Below are 26,965 nucleotides of genomic sequence, written 5' to 3'. Positions count from 1 at the left end.
ATGATACGTTATCATTACATTACTAATTCTTGGAACATATTTTAGGGTTTTACAATTTTTCAATTCTTTTTACATTAGTCACAGTCAAAGCACGATCATTGGCCAACATTGCCTTAGACCATACAAACTTTTTTTCTATCATTTGGAAAGTAAATTTTAAACAAGTTATCATTGTAGCTAGTAAACTTTGAAACATATCAATTGTCTTAAACCATTGAATAGCTTTAAGCAAACATAACAGGATAACGTATCTGTCAACACATATATCTTTCATTATTAGAAAGTTGCTTGAAACAAGTTGTCTAAAAAGTAAATATATGTTAACATATTCATATTTTCTAATCAACTTTCAACAAGAAGCTTAATTTCAACGTTTCGTTTTCCAAAATTTCTAGGAAACTCTCATTATTCTATCTCTCGTTTCATCCACCACAATCTGCATGAGTATTGATTTCACTGAAGATTGGTCACACCTTTATTGTACATCTCTTCCTGGATCATCTTGGTTACCAAAGGATTCGGGAACGTGAATTAACAACGATGCATCGGCTTCAAAGCTTCCAACATCTCTGCATTCTTCTGGTTGTGGGAACAGTATACGTCGTTGAAATCACAGGTTTGGTAGTGTTGGGAAGAATATCTCGAATGGCGACCATTGCGACTTTTGGCCAATCAGAAAACAAGACGTTGTACTTTCTTTGCTTCCTAGTTTGTCACCACTCTTAGGATGAATGCATATAACCTAGATTTGGACTACTAAAAGTCCTCTATAGAGGCAAAAAATATCTACCTTATCAGCAGAGTAACAGGTTTTTGTGGAATGTACGAAAATAATTGTAATTTTCAGTTCAATTATTGATTAAGTCGAGACGAGAGTTTATATATACAGGGTGTCATTTTAATGGCGCCCACGGACCACAGAAACGTATAGAGGACATCAAAACAAACAACTTTTCTCAGTAACATTTTACTCGTTTGTGCATCATTTCGGTGCTACAGCCGTTCAAAAAAGACCGTTTTGCTTCCTGGATGCTGGCAACCCAACAAAACATTTGATCGTATCTGTGACGTCATTTCCTGCGGCGAAACAGCACACGCAGGGTTGCAAGGAACACACAAATTTTGTGAAAATTGACAAACTACCAACCACATGATTAAGTGTAAAACGAAGCGAGAAGCGCGTCCAGTAGACAGAACATCATAGCCTACCAGCCAGAAGATCAGCAGTCATCTCAGGGGAAGGTGGAAGTGAACCAACGATATGAGAAATGGTAAAAAAGTATTCAAAATGAAGTGTTAATATCGGATTTTGTCTCAGCCTACATGTCAAATATCAACAACAATAAATTTTATTGGGCTTACAGCTTACATGTGGCTGTTTACGCCCAGTTACATGTCAATTATATTTGCAAATGTCGTTGCAAGGTTGATATCTACAGGTTTGTTTCCAGATGCCTTGTGGTACTTTTGTGCTGATAACGAAAGAATCCGAGATTCACGTTGTTACATTACGGCTAAAACAAGTAGTGGGATCCATGAGTATTACCGTGCAAATTGTCCTTGACTATTTTCATTAATTTTTCTCTTACACCCTATGTAATACAAAGTAGGCTTAATTCAGGAAATGCATGTTACTTCTCTCTTCATAAACTTTTGTCTTCTCGTTTAATATCTAAGAAACTAAAAGTTAAAATATACAAAACAGTAATTTTGCCTGTAGTATTATATGGATGTGAAACTTGGCCCCTTACATTGAAAGAGGAACATAAATTGAGAGTATTTGAAAATAAGATCCTTAGGAAAATATTTGGACCTAAAAGGGATGAGGAGACAGGTGAGTGGAGAAGGTTACATAATTTAGAACTACATAATTTGTATTCATGTCCATATATTTTTAGAATAATTAAATCAAGAAGACTTGGGTGGGCAGGCCACGTGGCACGAATGGGAGAGGAAAGAGGAGTTCACAGGATTCTTGTTGGGAAACCTGATGGTAAGAGACCAGTAGGAAGGCCAAGACGAAGATGGAGGGACAACGTTGAGATGGACCTAAGGGAAATCGGTAGGGATGGAAAAGAGTATATAGAACTTGCTCAAGATAGGGAAAGATTAAAGGCCTGTGTTGCTGCAGCCATGAACCTTCGGGTTTAAAAAGGCTAGGGAGTTAGTTAGTTAGTTAGTCTTACATCCTATGTGTTTTAAGCGATGGATTTTTATGTATGCTGGTGAAAAAGTTGTCAACAGCTTGTTTTGAGTTTTTTTTTTAATTCTTGAAGCTGTTTTGGGGTCAAATAAAGTGCACGAACATGGTGATGGACAATTTGCACGGTAATACTCATGGATCCCACTGTACAACCATAGTAACGATCTAATGATGAGTTAGTAGCGTTATTCACAGTTGCAAACTATTACATGTGTACCCGGTGCGTAGATAAACACAGTCGTCGGAGAGCTTGTATTACTACTACCATTTTGCTCTTGCCTCATTATGCCCTGAATATACATTATATGATGTGTTGCTTACCTTTGGAATTTTGAGTTCTTTCCTTTATATTTTGTCATCTGTTCAGTGTGCCACAGACAACTAGTATCAGAAGGACGAAGTGGATAGACTAAATTGTAGATGCAATCTTGGTGACTAGATTTGCAAATATTTGACATGTAAGCTCAGACAAAAATCGATATGACCACTTCCACTTGAATTCAATTTTGTTTCTACCATTTTTCGTATAGTTTGTTTACTTCCTGTTAGGTTACAGAACGTGTTTTCTCGTTTTGTTTTACGGTACATAATATGGCTGATTGTAGGTATGTCATTTTTCACAGAATATGTGTGTTCCTGGCAACCCTGGAACGCATCGCTTCACTTCGGGAAATGACGTCAAAATCCAATCAAATGTTGTATGTGGTTGCCAGCATTCAGGCGGCAAAACATGCTTTTTTGAACGACTGTAGCGCCGAAATGATGCACCAACGAGAAAAATGTTACTAAGAAAAGTTCTTTGTTTTGATGTCCTCTATGCGTTTCCGTGGTCCGTGGGCGCAATTAAAATGACACATTATAAATTTTCCCGTTTCCATTCAACAACAATATCTGATTAACATCAACATTATGCCTATAAGTACGACCATAATTTACATAGACAAATATCACCTGCATCGTGGGTTAGTTAAATATATTAACATTTATTATTTTAGACTGAAAATAACTATGATATGGCAAAGGGTAACAAGGAATATATAAATATTGCCGTGTCCCTGTGACAAGTTGATATCGATTGTTGATGTTAACTTAGAACAAGCTTAAAAGCATACTGCCATTTATAGGAATTAATCCGTTGACGTGGGTCGGGGGGTGGGAAGGGCGGTATCGAACAGGTACATCGCCCACTGATTGTAAATTGTCATGCTCATTTCAAGTTACAAAAAAATCAACAGAAAGCTCACTACTTTTATTGTTGATAACATAAATTAAGTTCAGTTAGTTATTATTCGAACGGGATAACAGAGTAAAAATTGTGTTAAATGGAAAGAATTGAGTGTAAAATACAGGAACGGGTTTGTTTCTTCATTAACCAAAAAAATAAATGGTTTCATTGTTTTACAAATTCCAAACTTAAGAGTTTTATGTGAGTGGTCACAACATAAACGCTGCAGTTAAAATGTCCTCATAACTGTCAAAGGTTTTTTTATGTGTAAAAGTTGATATCAAAACAGCTGTGCTGGATATTCACTCTTCTGTTGGATCGAGTAGAAAAGTCTCCCCAAGGCTGTAATAATAATAATAATAATAATAATAATAACAATAATAATAATAATAATAATAATTGTTATTATTTCTTCTATTCAAGTTGTATCAATTGCTCGACACCCCTACAAAAGATTCTGGCGACGTCAACGAATCCTGCTAATTTTGGTAACAGTGACTCCATGTTGCTTTAGGAATTGGTTCTGATGAAATTCAATTCGATTCTCAACAATTCGACAGGAATCAAACAATAAGACATATTTTCTTTATATTTATGTACACTTGCAATGTTTAAACATTTCAGTGATTTATTCTACACATTTATGTATATATTTCGCACGTTTTGGTTACATAAAATAATCCTGGTTTTGAATATGAGGCACCAGATCATTCATGGCCAACCTACAGATGTCGTGGCCTTTGCAACACGTTGTTCACTTACGATGCCATATCCATATTCATCCACCTTCCTGTTTCAGGGGAATTTATTCCGTGTGGAGACCTGGGTGGAGAATGTCGGCGCTTCTGCCCGGACGTAAAGATAGAAAGAGGATTTTGCCCAGGTGGGGAAATCTGCTGCCTGACTGTAGGTGCGTATACCCATTCCATGTGGAATTATGACTATTTCAATAATATTTGGTACTTTGTTAAAGCTAGGTATATTTCCAGAGTTCAATAGGGAAGTTTTTACTAAGCAAGTGTGGGACAGACACACTTAGCACGCCTAAGTTGTGCCCTCAAGTTCCTGCCAACGAGGAATAGCTTTACAGTCACTGGGGGGGAAAAGGTTCCTACAAAGGATGTATTTAGAGAAGGTGAGATCATGACCAACCCCCGTAATAGCCAACACATAGCTACTAAAACTAAATGAGCAAAATACTTGAAGCTCTTCGTAACATGAATTTTATTTATTTTAGCCAAACTTTCCACTGACAGACGACAATTAATGCGCAATAATAATATGCGACTACATTTCTCATAAATTAAAAATAACATAAATTTGATCGTCTTATAAATATTTACAAGTTCAAAAGAGATGCTCAAGTCTACCGTACTTCTCACAGATGTAACCCTTCCAAATTCTGTTTTGAAAGAAGTTGAATTTTTTCAATTTTTGCTGAGGCACAAAATCAGATGTATCTAAGGAGTTAAATTATATATGAATATTTAGTTTAGCAAATTTTTGTCGCATGGTAAAATGAAGAAATTAAAATCAGGATTATATGTTGCGTCCTGGACTAAATTTTAGTTGTCTTTGTTACCAAGCGACCATACTGTATTTATTTCTAACATAGTTATTTACTGTGTAGATTTTGGTGTTCATAAACTTTTTATTGTGAAAGATGCATAAAATCATGATTGATGCACTTTTGGGTTTATCAATTGAAACAATTAAACGTGTCATTTGGTTTCTTTGAAATGATTGTGTTTGGTTTTCATATGATGCAATTTAGCGCATCATACAAAAACTAGGTGATAAAAGTAAATGTTGGAAAACTGCATGAAAGCATTTCTGTGTACTGTGATTCGCCAAAAGTGTTAGTTTGTGCACTTTAATGTGATACAAGTGTCAACATATTTTTGACACAGTTAATGTTCTGTATGTATGACCACAGATAATGTATTACAAGTAAATCTGGAACTAAGGCAGGAAAACGTCTGCGCTGACTTCCCGCTGGGAATTGTCCTTCGAAAGAAGTTTCCAAATAATCCGCTGGGAGGCGCTGAGAAGAATCACTCGCACTCTTGCTTCCACTTCTTCTTACAAAAAGAGTATTAAATGACTCTTCTAAATTTCAATGCTGATTTTGACTGCAAAGGCTTGGCTTTTACTAGCGATTAGGAAAAAATAGAGTGATGTACATCCATGTAAAAAATAGATTCTGGAGAATACCTGGCTATTATACTCATTCCTCACAGATAAGAGGTTACTGAAGAAATAACGTAATAAACTCGGGTACTTTTTCAAGGAACACTTCAGCAATTTACCACAGATAAATCGTTTATATGTGTTTTTTATTCATCTTGAGTTTCTTTCATTTCCGACATAAATGCAACCTCAATAGATATAAAAGACGTTACTACATAATACATTATCTGTGGTATGATATTTTGAGATGTTTATTTGTACTATCAAGTTTTATCTCAAGCAGCATGACTGCACAAGTATTGTTATCGTTGCCAGAACGCAAATGCTACAAGTGCGAGGGCGCGACGTGTATCTACGCTGCTGTACACATACAGAATTGCCACGGCCGCAACCTCTACAAGTCCCTTTCACAGTGTGAGAGCAATTGCAGTGAGTATTCAACCATGTCTTTGAGTTCAATTTATTTATTCATTCATTTAGAACACAACAGGCGAGTGCAAAATATTCCTAATCGATAAGGAAAGCACTTAAACTGTTCTAAGCTTTAAAACTATCAGCTTTTTTAAAATATTTTTGGAACATTTTCTTATGGATCAATAGTAAGGATCATTGATAGTGCAAAGTCAGCTTTTACGAATCGTTTTAACAGTGTCTAACGTGGTATTAACTATATAATTATCCTTGTTTTGTAGATGATTTTGCGTGCTACAAGTGTGTCGGAGGAAAATGTCAACATGCACACAGTTCGTCAAGAAACTGTGCCCTACAAGGGCTATTGACGGAGGCAAAATGCAGAGCTACGTGCCGTAAGTAAGAAATTCATCTTCAGGGCTTCTAGATGCTCCTCCCTACCGCCTCCCCCTCACTTTTTCGACTTTTGATGGCGGCTGCTGATAAGAGATAAGCTCCCGCAGAAATAAAAATCTGGCTACGTGCCTGCTTGAGAAGTGTTTCTCAATTCTTGCAACGTTAACTTGCATAATATTACGGAAAGATCTAAACGCACGGCTATGAAATTAGGCGTGTGGCACACGTCGGAGCACAATTACGTGTGTTCGGAGGTTTTAAAGAATGATAGATGTCGTTGTAGAGTTGGGCTTTGTAATCCATGTGATACAAACTGACAGTATTTGCTCGAAAGGTCAGGGATGACACAAAGAGAGGTCCCGAAGAGAGGTCGGTCTGACGCTCGAACTAGGCAACGCAGCCCGGTTGACGTTGCCACACAGTGCGCGGGATCCAGCGACTTTTGTCCCGCTCTCGCTTTGCTTTTCCCATACGTGGCACCAGCGCAATTCTACTCAGCCGCCTATTTTCATGGCCGAGAGTTTAGGTCGCGTGTCCTATATGTACTATATACTTAGTGTAATGTAGAGTTGAAAAGCAGAAAAGAATTCATAGATATCGTTTTACGTACGTACAACTCGTTTCATCTTTATAAGGTAAAATGCATTTCTTAATTGGTTGGATTAGAGAAATCGCGACGGCGAGGATGTATAATTGGTGTTTTGGCCGGGAATCAAATAAAAAACCGTCATATTGTGTGTAAAATGATGAATTGTGGGATGCATACCTGCCCTATTCGACTAGAATTTTCTGTAAACAATACCCGTAGATCTAACACGCCCAACTAATATCCTTTTGTGTTGATTTCAGATCCAATGTGTTACAAATGTATGGGCGAGTATTGTATCCGTGTTCGTGCTCCAAGACAAGGTTGCTCCGGGCATAACTTGTACGATACTCTAAATGAGTGTAATGCACATTGCAGTAAGTATTCTACTGTGTCCAATGCTGTAGTCGAGGCTATACGGCGATAAATGCCGTATACTCTCTATCCTTAGCGTATAGCTTCTGCTACATTACGTGTATGTTCTATGTGATTGGTCATTACCCTACCGCCTTTATTACAGTAAAATGGTTCTGGTTTCACGCGATCGGAAACATAATATCGAGACGGCTCACCAGTTAATCATGTTAAGCCTCACACTAAGAAATACACTGCTCCACAAAATATGAGGAACATTAAGGGAACAGAAGGAAACAGGCACAGAAACAGAGTTCACCCTGGTAATGTTGCTGGTCATTTTTATTGTTGTTCCATCTGTACCTTATTGGTGTTCATGCCCTGATCAAACATGCTCGATAGGATTGAGGTCCGGTGAGCATTCAGGCCACTCAATACGGGTGATGTCTTCTGTTTCCAGGACTTCTGACACAATTCGTGCGCGGTGCCGACGAGCATTGTCAGCCATAAACAGGATCTCCGGACCAAATGCTCCACGGAAATTGCGAACATATAAACAATATGTTGTTTTTCTCAATTTCGGGGGTGGCTGAAGCCTCATCAACCCCTCTCTGCGTACGCCAGTGTAGCGTGACAACGCTTAAATAAACTTGGGACGATGATGTGCAGAAGATATATTTTATTGTAATGTTATTCTCAATATTTACAATATTCTGGAATACTCTACTTGCTCTCATAATCCCTTGGTGTTCCTTAAGTTTTGTGGAGCAGTGTATGAGAAGATATGGCTGCAAAACCACCACTTTGTTGCACATTACGCCAATTCAAGAGTTTGTGCAGACAGAATGTTCTTGTGGAAAGTGTGGTGTCGTATCAATAGAGGTACTTTGAAAGTAGAAATAGGTTGAGAAGAAGACTTTATTGCTCATTGTAACTAGTGCAGTTTTCAAAGTATTTTTCCCCAAGTTCTTCATTTTAGTCTTATTACCAGTATTATTAAAGGTATTAACAGTATACAAACCGACAATTCACAAAACAATAACAACAACAATAGCATGCTGTACCGTATCCCTTAAGTTCAAGTTCAATCATTAAAATAAGCTTTTAAGATTGTGAAACTGTCTTCTCTATTGTAATGTGCCTCATTTATGCCAAAAATGTATATCATCATCATCAGTATTCTATCATCATTCATCAATGCCTTTTTTGCAGAAGTTAAATGACTTCATCTATATATGTCATGGAACATAATCCAAATTGAATGGAAACATGGTTTTGCCTTAACGTATTACGAAACTTAGTATATACTATCAGAAAATTTTGGGAATAGGGCACTGACTGTCTCAGACTTAAGGTTTCCAGTATACTTTTCTAAAAACAACATACTTATTACAGTCACTGTAGTATATATTGCGATGCGAAGTTTCTGTCTCATTCCCGAATTTATTATGTCTAGCTAGTCAGTGGGTCTAGATTAGGGCTACCATACGTCCTGGTTTTCCCGGACATGTCCTCTTTTCGGATCCTGAAATTTGCGTCCGGGCGGGTTTTTACTTTCTGTTAAAATGTCCGGGTTTTTACTTTTATCCAATCATCATAGGCCAGATATCACAAAGTTACAACTTCTCGAATCATTAAACGTCTGATGTTGGCAGTACTGGACGATGCGCTAAGCGTTAGTCGTTTGTTGTTACAGTTTCAAGTTCCGGTCGATGTGATTTCCGCGTCATTCGTTTGTTCGTGTTTCGAAGTGGAAGTTAGAGTTTGCGAACACGGTGTAAGCTACTAATATACCTAAAAGAAAGTTCAAGTTTACTAATGAGTTACAAGAAAATTATTCATGTTTTAGACGTGGTAGAGACGATTTTGAAGGCGAGTGTATGGTTTGTAAACCCGGTACATATGTGTCTGTGGCAAACAAAGGAGGGCTAGACTTGCAAGCACACGTGGAGTGCGAGAAGAACAAAAGAGCCGTCAGAGGTGAAGCTTCATCTACAAAACTGACTCAGTTTTTCACGAAACCTGGCAGTGAACATGAAGATAAAATAAAGTAGTTTTATTTAAAGGTGACAAATTGTATTTATGTAATGTTTTCGTGTTTGTGAATAAATTGATGGTGTGTGTGTGTGGCTTTCGAAGAAAATGTCCTCTTTTTAGCATTTCAAAATATGGTAGCCCTAGTCTAGATTATATGGGGAGAAACTCGATGAGTGCGGAACATGCACTGTAACTTACGCAGATTATGGGATTGATGAACTGAAAGCTCAAGTGGGATGGGCATTCCCAGTGTGAAACGTCACGTTGACGACGCAATGATTGATTGATTTGGTTTATTTTACTTTGCTTTTCTTTCACTTTTGGCTAATCGCGAAGATGAGGATGAGTAATGATGTGATGACCACATACTCAGGCGGGAACACTATCGTCGTAGTGTATAACCACTCTGCAACGGAGGTTGGCGAAGACTCACAATGGACCTCCACCTAAGGCAGATGTTTCGTTATCAAAAAGGATTTATTGTATTATTATTGATTGATTGATTGATTTAGTTTATTTTACTTCGCGTTTTGTGCCTCTTGGCTAATTTGCGAAGATGGGGATGAGTGATGAAATGATGAAATTGATGAATGGACATTCACAAACAACCAAGCCCGACCAGGATTCGAACCCGGGACCCTTGGCGTCGAAGCGCGATGTGCTAACCACTCGGCCACAGGGTTGGGCTATTGTATTATTAAAAATGTCAACTAAATTACAGATGCTGCCTTCAAATAAAAACTTCGAATATATTAAAATGACAGTCCAATTTATCTTACATTTATCTTTATACAATTTTACAATTTCGTCGGGATCTCTTTTATGGGAATATGTGAAATCATATTTATGTGATTTGAGTTGGCTATTTATAATATTTTAATATGTAGTATTATTCCGTAACGTTCACGTGTACACTGTTATCCAAAGTAACTAATTCTAACTCTCTGGCACTCCATAACCAGAGGGTTTATTGACACAACAATGTAAGTCTCCGATCTGTCCCTATCCTTGGGCTATATCAATCCGCTCTTCACTTTTTGAATAACTAAATATGAGAAGAAATAAAAAAAATAGGATATGTTTCAGTATGTGAGATCGTAGATTGTAATGTTATAGGGAATAATCCACGAGCCCACTTCAAGACTAATATGCTCGAACATATGATACAAGGGATAAAATAACTTAATATCCAAGACTATATTTTTTTTGTTTACCACAGGGTATTATAGTTGCTTCAAGTGTCTGGCGTATAAACACCAAATATTTGGGGGATCGTAGATAGAATATGACAGCCTTTAGCCACTCGCTTGCTAAGTGAGAGGAACGTTGTAAGAGAAAGGGGGTAACCCTCAGGAGCTACGTCTACACTTAAACTGCAAGGGGACTAGCCCCGTGAAATAAGAACTACAGGGTTTGTCCGGAAAGAAACGAGCCCCATTTGTCTGTGAAGCGACTGTACAGCGCCGAGCGGTGTACCGGTGAAAACGAGTGGGAGGGGGACCTGAAGCTTTCCAGCGGTACCGGGGTTAGTCGCCTCAGTGCTCTCGGCGAGTCAGGACGTGCTGAGGTGTGATCCTCTGTGCAGTGACCTCGTCGTACTTACGATGGAGAAAACGTTAGAGCAACGTTACGCGTTGAAATCTTGTGTCAGGCTGAACAAGACGCCAAAGGAATCGTACGACATGCTGAATGAAACCTTTGGGGATGACTGCATGTCCTATTCGCAGGCAAAGAAGTGGCACAAAGCGTTCCGAGAAGGTCGGGAAGACGTCAACGACGAGGCCCGTTCCGGACGCCCCTCAACATCGGTAACGGAGGAAAATGTCACCCGTGTGCGCGAATTGCTCAACACAGATCGTCGAATGAGTGTTCGTATGATGGCTCAACAGTTAAACCTGCCGAAAACCGTTGTCCATGAGATTGTATCGGAAAAATTGGGCATGCGGAAAATTTGTGCCGAAAGTGTTGACCGACGCGCAAAAAGTGAATCGCGGGAAAACGTGTCAGGAACTGAAACAACTTTGTGACGATGATCCCAGTTTCCTGGACAACGTTATCACTGGTAATGAATCATGGATTTTTGAATACGATCCGGAATCCAAGAGACAGAGCTTGGAGTGGCACACAACATCGTCGTCGCGCCAGAAGAAAGCTCGCATGTGCAAATCCCGAGTCAAATCCATGGTCATTGTTTTCTTTGATGCAAAAGGAATCGTGCACCACGAGTTCGTCCCCGCTGGCCAGACTGTCAATGCTCAGTATTACAAGGGAGTGCTTCAAAGACTGAACGCCAGGATCACCCGAGTCCGAAAGGAGTTCGAAGGGTCATGGAAACTGCATCATGACAATGCGCCCTCTCACACCGCCTTTGTTGTGACGTCCTACCTGACCCGGATCGGCGTACCAACGATTTCCCACCCACCCTACAGTCCCGACCTAGCCCCGGCTGACTTCTTTTTCTTCCCTCGATTGAAACGGGTGCTTAAAGGACATCATCTGGGCACTGTGGAGAACGTCCAAGCAACCACGACGGCTCTTCTCAAGGACATCCCCCCCGAGGAGTTTCAAAAGGCCTATAGAGCATGGACATCGCGCTGGCAAAAGTGTATTGATGCACAAGGAATGTACCTTGAGGAATATTAAGTTTTTGTATGTGTACGATCAATAAATTGTGTTAAAAAAAATGAGGCTCGTTACTTTCCGGACAAACCCTGTACACTCACGATTAAATTTAAACACTTCAATTGACTGGTCTGGCAGGGGGTGAGAGAATGATAGACAAGGATTTAGGCACGTTCGTTACCTGTAGATCTTGAAGTGACGATCGACTCGCTGGTTCGTAGATAAACCACTGATGAAACTCTCCTGAAATAAAACTCCTTTCCGATAGCGTACTTCTCCTCGCTGTAACTCCTTTAGTAACGTTCGGTAATCCGACTTTAAGTCGGAGGCAACAACTATTCACGCCATAACTTTTTTATTTCAATAACTTGTATAATTCCGAGGCTACGACTGTGCACGCGATAGATTTCAGATACCGACTTGGGGGAGAAATATTCTCTGGAGCTATTTAAATTAAATTTAAAACTTTCGGTCGTTGAGAGACCGCGTCTCTCGATAACGGCGCTTTCAGCGTAAAGCTGTGTTTGCATTATCTTTCCTGCGATTCCGGACAGCTTAGAGATTTTAGGTTGTAGGTACTGGGACTTATGTAGAAGGCTTGCTTTTAACCACGGATACAACAGTTACCAACACACGCAGGGAAATTTCTTCCTTGAGAAATGTTGAATAGATAAAGGTTTCCCAAGGAAAGTGGAAGTTCGCCTCGCTCGGGCATGCCGTATTAGCAGCCCCATTCACATATAATGGTCATTCTTCAATCATCCATAATATGACACCAACCAGACGGGAACCAGCAGCGAGGACCTTTGGAGTTCGTACGGTATTTTGAGATCGACCCCAACACGAAGAAATCAAGATGCTTAGTTCGCGGCTGCAATACTGTACAGGATTTTAAACAAATTTTCCACATTTTATTCTTGATCAGATTCACGCATTGGGTTAACACTTCACCAAGGGAGGTTAATGAATGCGGCCCATGAAGCGTTAACTTATCATTGCTTCCCTGCATTGCGTCTTTCTAAAACCGCGGCGTGTTCCATTCCAATTCGGAATCCACATTAAAACGAAATTATAATGGACCAAAACAGTTTTACCGGACTCATAGAAACGGTCCAATTTCGGTACAGAAAGGGAATTGTACCGAACTTGGATTGCATTTAATTGTGCGAGCAAAAAGGCTTCCGGTCCTTGTTACGGAAAACAATAGTACGCATTAGAATGTATGGATTCCTGAATAAGCGTAACTTGGCAGGATCGGGGGACACTTGCCTCTAAAATTTTCATGTGTGGAAAAGTTTACAAGTTAATGGTATTTTTTTTTAACCTTCATCCGCTCTCGCGGTTTGCCGTCTCACTTGCGCTCGCCCTACGGCTATCCGCCGTTCGTCACTTATTTGATTATTTTTTGAGGTTTTCGCACATAGGAATTTTTTTATGCCTGGAGTTAGATTTGGTGGTTTCGAAAGTAATCTCAAAAGGATATTTTTTAAAAAAGAAACAACTTTATTATATAAACTCCAAAAGAGTTTAAAGTAGAGGAAGAATACAAATTCACCTTGGCACAAATAAAACTAGAAATAACTTCGAAAGATGACTAGGAAAACTCAATTAGCATCTATTTTTCACACATTTGTTTCTATTTGTCTCTCTCTCTCACTCCCGTCCCCCCTCTCTCCATCACTAAAAACTGAAATATTTACGTACATTTTTTATCAAGTGATCGAAGAAAAGTTCACACTTCCGCTCGTGGACGGCAATCTGCCGTACGAACTGGACAGATCAAGTTTCAGCACTGTACTGAACCCGTACGGCGCATCGGAAAAATGCGATTCGCTCGACACCTTGCGGAACAATGCCTAATTAGAGAATACATCCACCGCCGCGGCCCCGCTCGATCGTGAGGGACAAATCGCTCTTTATATATATATATATATATATATATATATATATATATATATATATATATATATATATATATAAAGAAAACGTCAATCTGCCGGTTGGGCGAGCGGATTAAAGTTAACCTCCTGGAACCTGAGCAGCAAAATAACGAGCAATTTTTATGATTTTGCAAATATATTTATCAAATTAGTCCTGGGTGATATTTTTATGTGCTTGAAAACTTGTTGATTCTGCAAACTCCTCCCCTAGTTAGTTCTCAAGATACACCTGTGGATTCCTGAACCTTTAACAATCCTGTCTACGATAGACCTGTGAGTTTACTACAAATTCGGTGAGATAACTAACTACTTCACAGCGCCTCATGATATATCAAGTCCCACTTTACACGGATCATCAGTGGAGCAACCGCGAGTGGGCAGGGTGGCAATTGCTGCTTCAATTTCAAATTTTATGCAAATAAAAATAGATTTTGTAAAGTGTTCTTGCTTGCTTCGCTTGCAATACCTGCTTTTCTAAGCCTTATTAAGTTCAGAACCTTAGCTTAGGTCGGGATAGGGGGGGGGGGGAGTGTACCGTGTGTGCCGAACAATGAAAAAGAAAAGAAGTGTTGAAGAGAAAATGCCTTGGTGCCCCGTGATATTATTTGCGGTCTATTAAATCAATAATCTTTTCAGTTTGCAATAAATTGAATCTAAATATTTTATTGTTGCTTCGCTCGCAATATATGCTTGTTTTCTGTGATTCATTATAAATTACTATAGAGGCAAGTAAGACTTCTCCTAACTAATTTTGTCTTAAATGCATAAAAGATTGTTTGGAGGAAAAGGACCATGTACATTTGAAAGACAAGTTAACCGTTTTTGCTGTTGATTTGTTGTGAGGATGTATTGATTAGGAACGTTGAATACGTACACAATTTAGTGTTAACATGCTGCATATGTATTTTAACATACGTCACTCCATGTTCCGTATGTGTAAAACATATGTTGTACATGAAAGTTATACATGTTATGTGTAAACAAATAATTATATTCGGAATGCATTTATCATGCATTCAAAAAAAGAGTTTGGGTGCTTGTTCCCCATTATTAAAGTCAAATGGGACGTTTCGAAATTATATATATATATATTATTAGCGTATTATTATTATTATTATTATTATTATAGGCATGTTTATCCTGATACTTGACCCCACCCCGACAAAAAAAATTGTGGTTGTGTCTCTGAGGGCCATCCTAAATATCTAACAATTCTTTGAATGTGTTTCAGAATCAATGTGTTACGAATGTGCGGGTGGAACTTGTGTCCTTATTTCGGTACCGGAAACTGGATGCACCGGTCATGGCGTCTACAGAACTCGAGAGGATTGCAGGCAACATTGCAGTAAGTACGATTTATTCCTGCCAGGACTATTTGTTGACAGTTCTAAAAAATGATTTTTTCAGAAATAATAAATAACAGGTACAATGTGCACTCTGTCTATCCCCCTTTCATTTTCCAAAATGAATTCCCTGAATTTTCCAATTTTTCAAGGCAAATTTCGATATGAAATGCCGCCATAATAAATTAGCAAACTTTCGTTTCATTAGTAATTTAGTATGTACTGGTGTTTGTATTGAGAGACCATGACATATATTTCGTAATATTGATAAATGAACAGAAGACCGCGAATAATTATTAGTGAATTACCACCATGTAATAAATTATATTTCATCAAACGTCACTCAGCGATTGATAAGATCGCTTGAACGTGAACCCACGTGAAGGGACGAAACAATAGTGTTGCAATATGCGAATATTAAACGCCAGAACAAGAACAATCTCTAAACGGACGGCCATGAAAATAGGCGTGTGGGGAGAATTGCGCTGGTGCCACGTATGGAATAGCAAAGCGAGAGAGGGACAAAAGTCGCTGGTTCCCGCGCACTGTGTGGCAACGTCAACCGGGCTGCGTTGCTTAGTTGGAGCGTCACACCGACCTCTCTCCGGGGCATGAAGGTGTCATCCCTGACGTTTGGAGCAAATATTGTCAGCTTGTATCACATGGATTACAAAGACCCATTCTACGAGATCTTTCATTCTCTTAAACCTCCGACGTGGCAACAGCGCGAACTTCTGCCACCCGCCTAATTTGATGGTCGTGCGTTTAGATAAGAATGTTTACCGTAGCCTGTGGAAAAGAAGATGCGGTAGCCACTAGCCGTCAAACTGTGTGAAAACGTCGCCCCCCCAGTCCCTTGTTTTAATCCGGCTCTCTTGATTACTTCCTGCCCTAATCCTTCAAATCTCTCCTTTCACCTCACCCTGGGTGCCAAGCGAGCAGATTATATTTGCGCCGGAATTACGAAAGGGGGGTTTCACATAACAATTTATATTTTTTAGTCCCTGGCTCGTTTACACATGTACAGCAAGTGAATATACAACGGGTTTAAAATGGAGAGTAACGTATTTCTTGGAATCATAACATTTCTAGTAGGATATATTGGTTTATTATACGTTGTTATATATACATATTTACATAGCGTTTCCATGTGTGGCTCGCATAGACCAAATTATCAAATCTCTAAATCAACATAATTGCGCACCTATGGCATAACCATCGGCACTTCCTTTACCGCAGAGTTAGCATAACTATCTCTGCGGGCCTACCCTCAGCTTGAATTATATTCCGTTCATTACAAATGCGTTTCCTTACGCCTTCACTCTTTCTTTTCTGCATGAATTATTCAATACGGAAATATCGACCTATTCAAAGTCTTTTTCTAAAAGGGGACCTGGGACAGCAACAGGGGTTGGCTTACACCAATATTAATTCTAGTCACCAAAAGTGGACTAAACTTGAGGAGACGTTCCTCTTCGTCGATCAATGGGGAAACACTGTTTTCTTCTAAAGCCCACTGGCCTTTTTTATAGTCGGGGTAAATGTCCGTGGACGTGGATCCCGTAGCGTTGGAAAAATTCCACTGCAACGGCCTTTTGAAAGACATCTCCCCCATTGGGGTGATAAAAAACAGGGGAATCTAATATCCAGTAAAGCACAATCCAATAAGCACATACACTTACATGCAATGATGACATAAAAGTACACTCATGGAAACATATTACTTAACCCTACACCTTGTAGCTGGCCAGCAATTAATTATTACAATATACCAAAACCAGTAATGGTTAATTCGACCATTACAACTGTTGGAAGGGGATTTTACGTCACAAAGCACGACATAATAAGAGCCGCCTTGATTTCGTCCTTGGCGATTAGTCCACTGAACTACGGGTACGTCAGCTGCTAATACGTCGCGAAAATCGGCTGCTCAAAGATGATGGTGATGGATAGCACCAAACGTAACAATCCTAAACAAATAACATGTATTATTTTCACAATTACAATTCTGATAATGCCTACCTTGTTAGGAGGTCAGGTTTAGTGGATGTTAGCAACAGATTTTTCCGACGTGTTGTGTGTGCCTCGCAACAAAGCGAGATTGGGTAGAAATTAGGTCATCAAATGATTTACTAAATCTCAATTTGTACATTGTAGGGTGTATTATTTGAACACTCATCTCAGTATTAATATTCTGGCGGCAGTGTGTTTCTTTATACAGCTTATTTGCATAAGATACAATTAAACTTACAAGTGTATCAATATACGCTGTATGAAACACACCTTATTCCTAACTTCGTTGTCCGTACTACTATTCGTGTTTATATTGTAACATATTGAGACAAAAAATCTTATTGCTCGTTTTAAACATTAGGCAATAGTTCTTATTTCACGTTATGTATAATAAGTAGCTACCCGTCAGTATATTTAATTTATCTGAAGCCATTAACTGTACATAAACTGTACTCCTTTCAGTGCTTGTAAAGGAGAAAGTATCTTACATCGGGAAATGCTCATTCGTGTATTCGATTTCGCGTGTTCAGTTTCTGAGATTGTTTCCGTATCTGCATATTGCAACACTAGCGCATAGATTTAGATTTCGTTTCAGTGGTATAAATTCACCTCTTATCGTCGTTTCGACATGACGAGGTCAACAAGCGATTGGGCAAACCTCTATATTTCTATTTCCTTGCTTACAGTTCTATATTGCTCTCTCCAAGAAAATAGACCAGTCAAGGTCACGCATTTCCCTTGCCTCCTCCACACCCCCGTCCCTCCAGGGTTGCCACACTTCTTCTAAGTTGCTCAGTCGACACTTCGCGCGTTGTACAGGCCATTCGGTTTAGCTTGAGCTCTGGCCTTCAGCTGCGCAGAAGCCTGCCGACAGCGCGACGATGTGAGAGTTCCACTGAGAGCAGAGTTGCTAACTGCCTTAACAATTACCTATATCGTATCAATCCCTAAGATTATATGTTTATTTTATTAAGTCTCTCTGAATGCTTCACGTTGACCAGGGCATTCACTTGTTTTTCTCAGTTGTCTCAACCTCTGAGGCATGTTTACAATGCACAGTGTTGTGCCATGCAAACCTCCTGAGCTATTCAGGAAACAGGTAATTCTTCTGGTTATAGAGTCAGCGGTTTGCATGGTGGCAATTAAAAAACACGATTCGGCATAGAGGAAGAGCTCGATGGCCTAGTGATATAGAGGTGAGACAAGCTGTGAGGGGACTGACTTTTGGGATTGGAGTGGAGAGAAGAGGTGGTTAGCAGAGCAGTAGGTCAGAAGTGGAACGACGCTCTGGTCGGCAAATTGGAGAAGCTAACAGAGGAGTTCGCATATTCTATTCAGCCTAATACTTCCGATAGACAGGTAATTATCCTAACACCCAGCCATGATTCAGGTTCAACGGTTCACAAAACCCAACGAGTGACCATTGTCTTTTCTGCAGTTTAATTCCTTAGTGTGATTTTGTACCTTTCGCATTGCCAAGCGTTAACTCGTCATGCCAATGACGAGTGCTCTCATCAGAGGATGAATGATGAGTAATTTACATCACCCATTGATTAATTGGTTAACATTCTAGGTACTCGTAAGATCCCACGAACTTTACGGTTCGTTACGAAACAAGTGAATGCCCTGGTCAACGTGAAGCATTCAGAGAGACTTAATAAAATAAACATATAATATTAGGGATTGATACGATATTCATAATCGGACTTCAGAGCTTATTGGTAGGCGTGTTCGGTACTTACTGCATATTTTTAAAAAGCGACAGTTTGAGAAGTTGATAGTTCAAGGAAAGCTTGACAGATGATTATTTTTGTCGGTGAAACCCTCATTGGTTAAGCCTCTCGGCGAAAGAGGCATCCTCTCTCTCCTCATCTTCCTCTCGGAGGGGGGGGGGGATGTTACCACGAGTAAGGTGATTGTTTTGCCCTGTGTTGCTTAGGGTGTTTTATTCAACGGAAGCTGAGGTGAAAACTAGAATGAATATTAGAGAAAGCAAAGTGATTCATTATACCTAGGTAGTCAGAGTTGAGAAATTATCTTAACGTGCATATGTATATAAAGAAAGAAGCTGACAGTGGTCTTGCGTTGAACGTGAAACAAGTGCAAAAGCGTATTTTCGCATCTACTGATATGTCAGTAAGTACTATGAAACGAAAATGGCGGCTACAAATTAAGTGCGAACGGATGAGTAACGCCTAACAAACCACGCAGAAGAAAGAATTTTAAAGTGATGTGGACGAATTTGACAAGTGTGTTATTCGTAGAACAATTGACGAATTTCCCAATCAGGAAGGACAGCGTGCTACTTTAGATTCGTAAGTATTTTATTTAATGAGACAACAGCATGAAACTTTGCCAGTTTAATGTCTAGTAGAATTCTAACTTCCGCGTATTGCAACACTGCTCCTATGAGTCACGTGACGCCTTCTGCAGACGACAAACATTACCCGCTTTGCGCATGCCAGAGCTCAGGCTAAACCGAATGCGCTGTACGTATTCGGTTGAAATTGTTGCTTATTGGCAACACTGTAGGTGGGTGACGTGACCTTGACTGGACTGTTTTCATGGCTTCAGCTTTAGTGCTTCACATTCATGGACGATGCTCCTTTTTTCCGCAGATTCCTTCAGGTGCTACAAATGCGTACATCATAAGTGCGTACCAGCACACAGTTGGTATGGAAATTGCCAAATGGAAGGGCTGCTCACGGAGGAGGAATGTAGACATCAATGTCGTAAGTACTTTGTAATTCTCCCCGTCCAATGTTATTTATTGTAAAGTTAACATCATTATTAGTGTTTGTGGCCAATTTTATTTGTCGTTTGCTGTAGAGTTCGTTCCATCTGCATCAACTGCACGATGTTTCAAATCACGAATGTTTGTGTTGGTACCTTCCGCGCACCCGCTTGGATTACGTATACTGGCGTCATCATGGCTGCTCGAAGCCACGATGTAACAGTTTGCGACATAGGTGAAACACACATACGTGAACTTTGTCACTGACGAATACTTTATGTGCGTTGTTTTTACGTTTTTCTTGCCTCTATGAGGTCAATCGCTACTAACAGGATGAGCGATGATTGGATAAATTTGGCTGTAATATCCTTCAGCAGTATACTTCAGTTTAACGTTTTGTATTCTTGGAATGTTAAGATTTCTATGTTTATTATTCATAAAACTAGTTCTACGCTGTTTGGGATAAAGCGCTTGATTAAAAAATGCAACTTTACAACACACATTTATGTTTGTTCTTTTAATATCAAACATTACAGACATGGTATACATCTTGGATCTTCAGTAGTTAGTGTCTTTGCACATGCCCAATATAAAATTATACTAATAATATTTTCTTTAAGGGGTGTAAGGGGTGATCCTTCCACGTAGTACATCCTGGACTGCATTTTCCAGACTAACGAAGCTCTGGCGTCTAGACCTACAGTCAGTATAATCTTCGTAGGACTGTTTGTGTTGTGGTTGTCCTTATGTGTGATGTGCCCATTTACAGCCTCAGCTTTTAACGGAAGTCAGAATGTTTTAATATTTTAGTTAACGAACATAAAGTTATTTTAGATATGGTAAGGGGCTGGACCCCGTATAACGTGACGGGTGCAAAATAGCTTTTAAGTGCTTACGCACCTAAACATTTCAATTCAAATCCAATCAAATCAAAATATTTTCTTCAATTGATTCAGTGCGACTTAGATGGAAGCAACAGGAAATTGCAGTTTTTGACTTTATGTGGATCTTCCCGAACACCATAGAATTATGGCTCGGCAACTTTATTTAGAAGGATAAGCGTGATTTCATTTAAAATGCACCACCCCCGTTGACGTCACACATGTAACCGTATCATCAGAAGTATCTTCTAACTGTTACATAATAAAAAGTTTGAAATGTGGCCAGGATATACATTTCATCAGCAATAAAGTTTCTGTAGCCTACCATTTTGATTCATTGAATTACTTTGTTAGTGCGCTAATATCTAATCCTGCTTAGGTTTAACGAATCGTTGGTGAATTTGTAGTTCAAACTAAGTATGGCATAAATAATCTAAAATGGCGATATTTATTTACTTATTTCAGCTCCTGATAACTAGTACTGATAGTAATCACTTATACACTGCACCTAGGCAACTGTTTTTCAAGGTAAGTTATCTTGGATCTGTATTTCCTGCTCAATGGAAAAAATAGTGCAGAATTTTTCAGTTGATAATGATGGGAATATCACTCATGTGGCTACCATAATCAACTTTGACTATTTTTTTTTCAAAATTTTACCTAGAACGTATGAAAACTATATATTATCTCAATGCATCATTCTATTGGACTAGTTTCTTCTCGGAAGAGACAGATCGATACTTATTTGAGAAATCGAAAACAAGAAAAATCGTATTGCTTCATCTGTTTTGAGCCATGCATCTATATCCATTGACTTTCTATGTTATTTCTCCAGTTTTGCTCAAAATCGATTACGTTTATTACTTTCATGGCGTTTCTTAATGAAAAATCCGCATTTTTTTGTTCAGGACAAGTTAATATTAGGGAACAAGACATCACGCATTCAATTCATTTTCAAAGTTTCCTAATAAGGCAGCAATTTGAATACAGAGCTTCTTATAAATTTGTAAATTATAGAGAAAAAAACGCTAGCGAAGGAAAGGGATCATTAACCCTTAACAAACGTGATGCCCTTTCTTCAAAATTCATGATACGATAAAATTTATATATTAAGCTAAATATCTTGGAATTATGGGCAAGAAATGATTTCTCAATTGTTACTAACAATTAATAATGATTACAGATAAAACTCTAGGTGTAAGACAAATTTATCGAATCCTAAAATACTCATGATACAGAAGAAGACACTCGGGAACACGTTGAGTGGTCGAAAGAGACTGGGAGACCGTTAAAAGGAAAGAGGGAGAGAAACACAAGAGTAATAGAAATAGAGAGATCAAAGAAAATGAAAAAATAGAGAAAATGTGAATGAGATAATCAATTAACAAGAAGATATGAAGAATGGAACAAAATAAGAGTGGAGATGGACAACACGATAAGAAAACAGCAGAAAGGTTATATGCAGTGCCTTTTTTGGTCGAGTCGCCCGCGGAACGGCGGCTACTTCGGCGAGAAGTAAGATTGCATCTGCTGGCATTTAGACCCACAGCTGTACGCTGACTTGACGCGTCAGTGCTTCATTATCCAAATAGCTGGTGTTCAGTTTGCACGTGTTTGTGAAGTGTCAAGGTGTTAACAAGTGTTTTAGATTGTTTTGCTTTAGTTTACGTATTACTGGTGCTTTTAATAATGCCACGCTGTCCGTACAATTTTAAACAACGCATTTTTATGCATGAAATCATACTTCATTACGAATTCTCGTAGAGAAGTTAGAAGACGTTTTGCAGCAGAATTCCCAGATGTTCCTGTATCACCCAGAGACAGCGACGATTTTCTTTCCGCCTAGCTAGCCGCCGTTCCGCGGGCGAGTCGACCGAAAAAGGCACTGCATACTGTGCATTTTATCTGGCGGTACGCAACGGTACGCCGTGCAGTCAGTGACCTTTTTATGAGTGAGAATAGAAACTAATAACGTTTTATTTTAACAAAATAAATGTATGTGTGTGTGAATATACCACAATATTTTGAGTAGTTTTTACATGGGCTTCCGAGAAATTTTTCAAAGGTGTGTTGAAATGGAAAAAATCTGTATCCTTAAGTTAGATATATTGACGTCATGTTTATGTCATCATAAGATAGGAGTGCCATACGGGAGACAGAAGAAATGAGAAATTGAAGAAACGGTAGAGAAAGAGAGAAAAGAAGAGATTTAATGAAGCGACAGAGAGAAACAGAGAGAAAATTAAGGAGGAGAGAAACAGTGAGAGATAGATAAAGACAAACACAGAGAGAGAGAGAGAGAGAGAGAGAGAGAGAGAGAGAAATACATACAGAAAAGTGAGAGATAGAAATAAATAAATAGAGTAGCAACAGAGAGAAGGGGAGAAATAGAGAAGAGGGAGAGAATGAAAGTAGTGGGAGAGAGAAAGATAGAAAATATAGTAAAGTTAGATAGAAAGGAAAGAGAAACTCAGAAGAAAAACAGGCAGTAAGAGAGAGACAGAGAGAAGGAAGAGAAATAGCAAAAGATCGATAGAAAGGAGGAATAACGAAGAAAGACAGAAAATAGGAGAGAGAACTTAGAAAAAGAAATGGTCAAGAACAGAACAAGCACACACGGACGAGGAGATAATAAAACTGAGAAAGCTCGAGAGCTAGAAAGAAGAGCAAGGAAAGAAAGAGAAGATAGAGTTACAAATAAAAGGGAGGGACGAAAGATAAGTAGGTAATTTTTCCTGATTACAAGGGGGGATGGGGACAGCGTCTCCCATACGGAGGCGCATGAGATCTTAGGGTGAAATACAATAAGAAGCCAATATGAGAGGAAGGGGCAATGCATGTTCTTAAAACCCATATGGCTAATATCTACCTTACTTTATCGATATATAACTCGTACACCAAAATCTGTTTTCGCCCCAGTCGCAGAAAACGTTAGCTACGGTTCTGTACATAACACGAATTTAGAGTTCGTGTCTGTCAAAATTACCCTGTTTCGTTGTCAGCTTTGAGGTTTTAATTTTTTATGTTTCAGATGAGCGCAAAGGGAGGAACATGTCCTGATTTGTCCAAGCGGGAGAGTCTCTAAATGGTGCACACATGCAATGTGAATCCATTTCAACCTATAAAATGTTACACATGTGAAATGTGTTAATTTGATGTAACCACATTGTAGCTACAATAAACACAACTTTGGAGATAAATCTGAAAAATTCCTAAATTATTCAATTTATAAGAGCAGTTACTTGAAATTTGAACAAATATTCCACACTTTCAACATTGATAACACTTCATAATACACTTGCACTACACGATCATTCCAAATTTTCCAACTGTTTGGAATCCCAAAAATCTGGTCGCCATTTCGTGAATTTTAGATTGAGACGAAATTATTTTTTCAAAGACCCATGTGAGTTGATTGATTGGTTGATGAGCTTTATTTTATTTCGCTTTCCTGCCACTTTTGGCTAATCGCGAAGACGACGAAGAGTGATGATAGAATAGATTAAACGAAACTCTCAAAGAACACCCATGCACAAGCAAGGATTCGAATCCGGTGCGCCTGGTGTCGTAGCGCGCTGTGCTAACCACTACGCTACAGAAGTGGGCAAGGATCCATTTAAGGACCACGCACATCCCTAGTTTTAAGCATACTTCTCCAATAAGCCATTTTCTCCCTCAAATTTCCCTCTGAATTGTTCCTGCTATGGAAGTCCAGTAAGGTTAATCGGGACTGGATCTACAGTTTAAAGTGGGTTCCGAACCACTATATGTGCCTCCACCGGACATCGAACCCGGGACCCCTTGATTACAAGGCGACGACGCTACCACTTCGCCATCGAGGAGGCCTGCCCATACAAAATGTAGGGCATTTACAATTTCTTTCAAATTCTTCCAAGTCTAGAATGTAGGACAAAAATGGATATAAGATGAAGCCTGGTAGCCCTAGCTATGTTAATATCTGAAATTACCCACCTGAGAAGAATTTAAGCTACTTCCAAGTGCCATCTCATTGTCTAGTATACAGAGGTTGTTCGCTTTATATCCGACCATTTTCGATTCGGTGCTGCCACCTGGCGTATCATGCTGGAACTATGGGTCTGCTGGCGGGAGTAGTGTTGTGTCTGGCCTTGTAGGTGCGTGAGTGTTGGTAGTGAATGTTATCAAATGGCGCCGAAAATCAACCGGTATTGGAAGGGTTACGTAATGCCCTTTTCCATGCTAAGTTTTCATACGTACGCATTGTGAAAAAATGTCGGGAGAATGGGTTAACACTCGGGGAGACTACTGCGAAAGCTATTATGGCGCGTTACACACAACAGGCTCTCCTTGCGAAACATTCACCCACGAAAACCACCAGGAGAAGGGCTGCAAGCGAAGTGTCACATACCGCGACATTGACGGCAAGGGGCGCAGCAACTTTGTTCGTCAGTGCAGGGAAGTTTCCCTCGTGGCTTTATGGTTGCGACGGGATTCGGATATGAGGGTAAGTTGATGATACGCAAGGTGGACATAAACGTGAAGGTGAATGCCAGATACTTCCAAGACTCCATTCTGACACCTATCTATCGTAGAGACATCCCACAATTGTATGGAATGGACGCGAACCAGGTGATGATCCATATGGACAAGGCTTCGAGTCATACCGCCAGAACATCACTACGTTTTTATCAGGAAATGGCAAGAGGAATTAGGAATTCGTGTTATTCCGTTTGAAGACATTCCTGTGAAAAGCTCAGATGCCAGTCCAATGAATTTTTGCGCATTTGGACTGTTGAAACGACGTCTTCAACATCACCCCCCGCGCACCCTGGATGGTCTATGGAAAGCTTGCAGGGAGGAGTGGGACAGAATTCCCATGCCTGTCCTGCGCCGGAGCTTGCTGCAATGGAAACTGCGATGCCGGGCGATAGTCCATAATGCTGGGGGTCCAATAGAACATGATCGGTGGTGGCGGCGCGTTAAGCCTATCTCTTAAGGTGAGTGAGTACCCGTCAAAAATGGTCGGATATAAAGCAAACAACCTTACTGTAATTCTAGATTTATTCCCGAAATGTCGAAACCCTAGTCTGCAGACTATCAACGGAAATTTCCTAGAAGTGTAGACAAGCATTTCGTCCAAGTCCGTTTGCCTTCAGAAGGTAAAAAAAAAAAAAAGTCTTGCCAAGAAACTGCATTGAATCTACGACCTTGAATTTCACAGTCGAACTCTTGACCAGGCTGTAAGTAATTGATGTGAGCAATTCGCTCCAAGGAAAACAAGTGTCAGCCAGCGCTTGAAGTGGAAAGTATTTTGTGAGAGCGTTTCGACAACTGTTCATCAATATTACCGATCATGAGGTTGATACTTGTGAAATGAAAATCTCCACCTGTCCGTGTTTTCAACCCTCTTACGCCACGGTTCGTGGAAAATATGTACTACCAATCACCGCCTACTAAGCTAGGAATTTCTACTTCGAACACACGAACCAAGATTCTTAATTCTCTTTCGATTTCTATTTGATTTTATAATACTGGTGTGTAGTTTCCAGCTTCATAGAATATAAAAGAATCATAGACTTCCGGTTAGTAGGTTACGCCCAACATGGGCATCTGGAACAGGGGTCACGGGTCCTCCCATGGAAAATAAATGTTACCTTAAACTTATATATAACACACATATGTTTCATTTTAGTAATTTATGTTAATTATTAGAAGGGTGTTGCAAGAACATGATAACTTCAATCTTAATAAGTGTTTTTTTTTTTCAGGGGGCTGTACTATTATGGGAGAAATATGTCTCGTTTGCCCCCCTGGATAAAAAATTACCATCCTTGCCTCTCTCTGAAAAAATAAATCCGCCCCCCTGAAAAATCAATGTCAACCTAAAAGTATAACTATACATTTGACATAACTATATACACGTCATTTCATTTCAGCCAGTAATTTGTGGCGTTGCTGAAACATGGTAAGTATAAACTGAAGTAGTGACTTTTGACGGACTGAGACACTATTATGAGGGAAATTACGCATCATTGTTTCCCCTCCCCCTGA

General features: G+C 39.5%; 1 protein-coding gene across 1 annotated transcript; it reads left to right on the top strand.

The window, feature by feature from the left end:
- The first annotated feature begins 348 nt into the window (after positions 1 to 348).
- On the top strand, positions 349 to 24,135 carry LOC145978595 (uncharacterized). Its single transcript, XM_083111308.1, has 9 exons — positions 349 to 616; positions 4,228 to 4,338; positions 5,934 to 6,047; positions 6,311 to 6,424; positions 7,275 to 7,388; positions 15,196 to 15,309; positions 19,939 to 20,052; positions 21,401 to 21,463; positions 23,967 to 24,135. Exons 1-8 carry the CDS (start codon positions 541 to 543, stop codon positions 21,412 to 21,414), a joined length of 771 nt encoding a protein of 256 aa, XP_082967434.1. The 5' UTR covers positions 349 to 540; the 3' UTR covers positions 21,415 to 21,463; positions 23,967 to 24,135.
- Positions 24,136 to 26,965: the final 2,830 nt, after the last annotated feature.

Source organism: Lepisma saccharinum, chromosome 25 (genome assembly GCF_977018435.1).
Source record: "Lepisma saccharinum chromosome 25, izLepSacc3.1, whole genome shotgun sequence".
Classification (NCBI taxonomy): Eukaryota; Metazoa; Arthropoda; class Insecta; order Zygentoma; family Lepismatidae; genus Lepisma; species Lepisma saccharinum.
The sequence above is the reverse complement of the archived record's forward strand: the minus strand, read 5'-3'. Positions and strand labels throughout refer to the sequence as shown.